The 6086-nt window shown below is 31.4% G+C and overlaps 1 protein-coding gene across 2 annotated transcripts; it reads left to right on the top strand.

The window, feature by feature from the left end:
* Window positions 1-518: 518 nt before the first annotated feature.
* On the top strand, window positions 519-4805 carry LOC145102568 (AAA-type ATPase family protein). Of its 2 annotated transcripts, none has more exons than XM_079039994.1 (9): window positions 519-878; window positions 1186-1250; window positions 1544-2933; window positions 3025-3187; window positions 3332-3511; window positions 3605-3823; window positions 3910-4405; window positions 4489-4552; window positions 4639-4805. In XM_079039994.1, the coding sequence occupies exons 3-9, from the start codon at window positions 1596-1598 to the stop codon at window positions 4672-4674; spliced, it is 2496 nt and encodes an 831-aa protein (XP_078896120.1). In that variant the 5' UTR covers window positions 519-878; window positions 1186-1250; window positions 1544-1595; the 3' UTR covers window positions 4675-4805. The 2 variants fall into 2 exon arrangements, with proteins under 2 accessions (XP_078896120.1, XP_078896119.1); XM_079039993.1 differs by having other exon boundaries at window positions 520-878; window positions 3025-3244.
* The last annotated feature ends 1281 nt before the right edge of the window (window positions 4806-6086 follow it).

Raw genomic sequence — 6086 nt, 5'->3', positions numbered from 1 at the left:
CTAAAAGCAAGATTTGAACTCAATTGATAATTTATAAATCTAGAATAATGACCAGGTGACACTAAAATCTCAAATAAAATTATCCAATAATAAAGAAGGCTGTGGAAAGAAGGATGGCCATGGAGTCGTTGAAGAAAAAGGGCATTATCTAAAAGTTTTGGGTTTCTTATTTCATATTCCATAGTATTTTCAGAAACAGTTCCTTAGGTTTATAAGTTTTATTAGTTTTGGTCAAAGGAAAAGAGAGTCCCTTTAAATAAATTTAAAGATGTTAGCCTAAAAGACTTGATGGATTCAAAAAATGCAATGACCATTGGTATAAATATTTCAAAAATAAGACCAAAACTTCATATAGTTACAAACCATAAGGATCAAAAATATAATTTAATGGAATCTTTAATAGAATATATCAATATATTCAATATAATATAATAATATTGTTTTAATAGAGTAATATTGTGTTTTGTACTGTTGTGTGGTGTGGTGGACTGGTAGTAGACTGGTGGGGAGGGGGGTAGAGTCAGTTCCAAATGTTGCCATCCAGGTCACTGTTTCCCCCTGCAAAAAAAAACTAGAAACCAACTCATTGTTCAGAGTTATAGAGAGAGAAACTGACAGACTTATAGAGAGAGAAAACTCAACGAACGTGATTGCGATGGAGTGTTTATCACCTCTCCTCATTAATGACATTTACTCCTTTGCCACCTCCCACCTCCATTACCACATTCTTCTTCGAAAGCTCACTCACCAATACTACAGATATCTTTGTTCTAGGGTTAGGGTTTTTTTATATGCTTGAAAGTCTTCGAGATACCGTAATCCTCGCCCTGTTTTCAAAATTCGTGTCCGAGACCTTCCTTCCTTCAGATCGTCCCCAGGTGCGTGTGCGTGTGTTTGTGGTTGTGTGCGTTTTAAACTATTCATATTAATTTGTCGTTTCGCACATTATTTTTCTGTATTTTTGCACTTGACATTGTACTTTTTTTACCCCCAAAGTCTTGATTTTGAGCTCCGTGAAGCTGCATTTTCTTTTTTGTCAAACTTCGGTGAATCCGGACTACTAATTTGTCCGCCTTCACTTGGAAATGGTTAAGTGTGGTGGTGGTGTGTGAACTTCACTTCGTCTTTCTGTTTGTTTTATATGGTCTTCATTTGTTAACGCTGCTTTCCTCTGTTTTTTTACAGGTGAAGAAGGGAATGTGGGTTTTCTTTTCAACCTTTATCGCTGTTGTTCTCTGATAATGTGAAAGGTGCCTCATTTTGCTATATTTGTGTCTTTGGTGTTTATGTTTATATAACCTTTTGTTCTCTAACTTCCCATTTTTGGTTTGCAAAAAATAATAAATCTTTATGCTATTTTAACTACTAAAGCGTTATTCTGAAAATGATGTGGGAATGAGAACAGAAACATGAACAATATTAATCTAGAGTCAAAATTTTACATATTCTTGTTCTTTGTGATCTGGTTTAGATTCCTTTTCAGAAACATAAAGATGAAACTTTCTCTCCTTTATAACTTGGAAACGTTTTCACCCCTTTTCAGGTTCTTTTGGGTGGGTTTATGGTAAATAAACATAACTTATTTAGGATTAATAATGGATGGGCGTCGACATTCAGTTGACATTCCTCTTTCAAAAGCATTGATAGCTCTTCGAAGAGTGAGATCACTTAGAGACCCATCCACCAACTCACTAAGCAGATCGAGTGCTTTTGTTGACAATTTGAATTGGGAAACAGATTCTACTGAAGGGATTGTTCTTGATCACGTAAACAAACGCCTCAGTGACCCCACCACTTATGATTTGGGGTTATATGGGACTTCTGAGCTGTATCATGGTCAAACTACACATATTGGTCAATCTGGTTTACTTAAAGCAAGTCAAACACCCATCTGTGAAAACAAATCCTTAAGTGAAAGATATCATAATAATTACAATGATTTGCCATGCATGATGCCTACAAGTGATTACATGGAAGGTACAGATTCATGCAATGAATCAATGGAAGTGTTCATAGAAACAGAAAGACAAGATCATAATTTAGGATATAAAAGAAGACCAAGGCGTAAAAAACACATTATATCTTCCAACATTGTAGGAGGTGACATCATCAGTTGTATAAGCAGTCCATGTTTATCAATAGATAATTCTTCATTTGGAGGGTCAGATTGTGGGACACCATTATATGGTGAAACCACTCCATTTTCAGAAAGTCCAAGAAGTTTAAGTCAGAAATTTAGGCCAAAGTCATTTGATGAGTTAGTGGGACAAAATGTGGTTTCAAAGTCTCTTCTAAATACAATCTTGAATCAGAAAATTACTTCTTTTAATCTCTTTCATGGTCCACGTGGATCTGGGAAGACATCTGCAGCAAGAATCTTTGCTGCTGCTTTAAATTGTTTATCACATGAGGGTAAAAATGTCAAAAAGCCATGTGGGGAATGTCAAGAATGCACCTTGTTCTTTGCTGGAAGGAGTCGGGATGTTAAGGAAGTAGATTCAGTTAGTTTAAATAAAGCTGAAAATCTTAGATATATTATCAAGAATGCCATGCTTCCTCCAGTTTCTTCTAGTTTCAAAGTTTTTATAATCGATGAATGTCAACTAATGCAAGGGTCAACATGGTCAACTCTTGTGAATAGCCTTGAGGAAGTATCTCATCGGATCATTTTCATTATGATTACTCCTGACCTCTCTAAGCTGCCACGTGGCGCAATACACGGGTCCCAAAGATTCCATTTTCCAAAGATTAAGGAATCAGATATTGTTCAAAGATTGGAGAAAATTTGTTTAGAAGAAGGATTAGATTATGATCAAAATGCATTAGAATTCATTGCTACAAGATCTAATGGATCTCTTAGAGATGCAGAGATGACTTTAGAACAACTTAGTTTGTTGGGGAAAAGAATAACCATCTCACTAACCTACGAATTAGTGAGTGATTTTTACATTTTTACCCATGTTTTTTTTTCTCTTAATTGGTTGATATTAAGAAATTTAAGATACCCTTTTTGGATTTTTGCAGATTGGTATTGTCTCTGATGATGAGCTGCTTGAGTTACTAGCTTTGGCTTTGTCACCTGACACTTCAAATACAGTTAAAAGGGCGAGGGAATTAATGAGATCAAGAATTGACCCTATGCAATTAATTTCACAATTAGCAAATCTAATTATGGATATTCTTTCTGGTAAATTTCATGAAAATGTTTCTGATGTTAAAAGACAGTTTTTTGAAAGACATACTTGTGAGTATACTTGCATCAACCTTACTGTTTTTATATTGATCCATGGTATCATCAGTAAATAAACTACTTTTTTTATGTTTTTTTTAGCTGAAGCTGATTTGCAGCAACTTAATAACGCGCTGAAAATACTATCTGAAACTGAGAAACAACTGAGAGCATCTAAGAATCAAACAACATGGCTCACTGTTGCTTTATTACAATTGAGCTCTTCACCATCTTTTAATGCAAATGATTCAAGTTTATGTGAAAGAACTGTACACCCAAAAGGTACAATCTTTTTCATTTCTGAAAACAAATCTTGATGTTTGCTCTTTTTAAATGGTTGAAAAAATCTTGATTTTTGTTCTTTAATATGCACAGATAATGGTGGTTGTTGTCGCCTTTCTTCTGCTGATGAGAGCATAAAACATCTTGTGGGGTCTCAATGTGAGCATAATAATATTTGTGAATCAGAAAAGCTTAAAGATAAATCGGCATTGGAATCAATATGGAATAGAGCTTTGGGAATATGCAATTCCGCTTCACTTAGTAGCTTTCTTCAAAGAAATGGGAACTTAGCTTCTGTTTGTTTTCACCAAGGTATTCTTTTATTTTATTTTATTTTATAAATTGTAACACTTCCCCTTTTCAGGGAAAAATTAAAGATTTAGTTTTTGTGTACATAGGAATGGCTGTAGTTGAACTGGAATTCCATCGTCTGAAACATGTATCAAAAGCAGAGAAGTCATGGAAACTGATAGCAACTGCATTACAGTCGGCATTGGGATGTAATGTGGAGATCAGAATCAGCCATTCCGATTCCTGTCATTGTAGGAATCATGGAAAAGTCAACAAGTCTAAATTCAACCTTTTTAACTGTTCATGGGGAAACAAGACATCAAAACAGAACATCATCACCAATTCATCTGAAAATCTTACCAAAGAAGCATCAAGAATGATAAGAAACAGCGATGGGAATGCACTAAGTGTTGACTTTTCTGGTCAAGATCCAGTGAAGCAGCAGCAATCGTGTTGTTGTTTCCCTGGAATTGTGAAGCATCAGAAAAAGATTCGTTCATTGGATACCTCTATGGCTAGTGAAATAGACAACAACAATCTTGATTTGCCTGTTTCTACAACATGCTTTTGCAAAAGATTTACATGCTGCAATGGGGTTGAAAGGTTGGATTTATTTATTTTATTAAATATTTATATGTAGTTGATTAATCTTAGGTTTATGTAAACATGATTTGCAATTTTTTTAGGCAGAAAAAGCCAAAAGGGTCGAAGGTGCATTGTTGGAAAGCTCCCATGTTTCCCTTGAAGAAGGTAAATTGTTGAAATAAAAGTCACATTTTTTGGTCATTATCATTGCTAACTGCTAAGTTAATATTTGGATTTTGGAAACAAAACAGGCTTGGCAGCTGAGGCTTCGACAACAAGGACCATAGTTGTTATAGGTATAGGGGTCAGGGGATTATCAAGTTTGGTTATTGTGATTGTGTAATTATAATAGAGTAAGCATGTAAGACTTGTTGATAAATCTCACGTTTTGGTGTTTATCTTAAGACTTGTTTCAACATGTGTTTTTGTTATTTAAGAAGGGTCAACGAAAGAATATGATTTATGAAAGATTTATTCACTTTTTCATGATGCCTCCCGATGAAGAGGTTGTTACTATGTAGACAGGAAAATAATTCAAGCGGTGTTTGGGATTGCATATTTAACTCAACAACACTTTGTAGATAAAAATGCTTATTAGATTATGAGGATATTTTCAGAAAAGTCTCAATATTTTGTGTAATTTTTTAATAAAGTCCGAAATTTTATTTTTTGAATAAAAAAGTTGACTTTTCACTTTTTGAATAGAAAAACCCAAAAAACCGGCTAATTTATTCACTTTAGTCTTTTTTGACCTGTTCAGTAGGAGGTAATGAGACCAAATTGTTAATTTTTCGAAAATAATGAGATTTTTTTTGCAGATTTCGTTAAAATTTTTATGTAATGTATAAACATATTTTTTACATATCTATATCTATTTTTATGTATTTTTGTATTTTTTAATGTTTTTATATGTATATATTTATGTATTTTAAATGCATAAACGTATATTTTTATTTATTTATATGTACTTTTAACTATTTTACATATGTTTTTATGTATTTTTATGTGTATTTTTTATGTATTATGTACTTATATGTATTTTTATATATTTTTATGTATTTATGTATTTTTTAAGATTTTTATATAGATGTTTATGTATTTTAAGTGTATAAATGTATTTTTTACGTATTTATATCTATTTTTAAGTATTTTACTTATTTTTTTTATGTATTACATATTTATGTATTTTTTATATAGATGTTTTTGTATATTTATGTATTTTAAATGTATAAACGTATTTTTTTTTACGTATTTATATGTATTTTTTAAGTATTATATATACATTTTGTGTGTTTTTATGTGTTCTTTTTATGTATTGTGTATTTATATATTTTTGCGTATTTATGTATTTTTTTTTAGTTTTCTTATATAGATGTTTATGTATTTTTATGTATATTAAATGTTTAGTTGTATTATTTTTACGTAAAAAAATACATATAAATACATAATACATAAAAAACACATAAAAGCACACAAAAAATATGTAAAATACTTATAAATATGTAAAACAATACGTCTATACATTTAAAATACATAAATATACAAAAACATCTATATAAAACACTTAAAAAAAAATACATAAATACGTAATACATAAAAAATATGTAAACTACTTAAAAATAGATATAAATACGTAAAAAATACGTTTATATATTTAAAATACATAAACTTCTATATAAAAGCTTTAAAAAAATACATA

The sequence above is a fragment of the Lactuca serriola genome, chromosome 4 (assembly GCF_051521515.1).
Source record: "Lactuca serriola cultivar US96UC23 chromosome 4, Lser_US96UC23_V15, whole genome shotgun sequence".
Classification (NCBI taxonomy): domain Eukaryota; kingdom Viridiplantae; phylum Streptophyta; class Magnoliopsida; order Asterales; family Asteraceae; genus Lactuca; species Lactuca serriola.
This window is presented reverse-complemented; position numbering and strand designations above follow the sequence as displayed.

Excerpts from the sequence above, each read along its gene's own strand:
- LOC145102568 (XM_079039993.1), top strand. The coding sequence starts at position 1,596 with ATGGATGGGCGTCGACATTCAGTTGACATTCCTCTTTCAAAAGCATTG. Across the intron at positions 2,934-3,024 it reads TCTCACTAACCTACGAATTA|ATTGGTATTGTCTCTGATGA; the intron begins GTGAGTGATTTT and ends GGATTTTTGCAG. Across the intron at positions 4,406-4,488 it reads TGCTGCAATGGGGTTGAAAG|GCAGAAAAAGCCAAAAGGGT; the intron begins GTTGGATTTATT and ends CAATTTTTTTAG.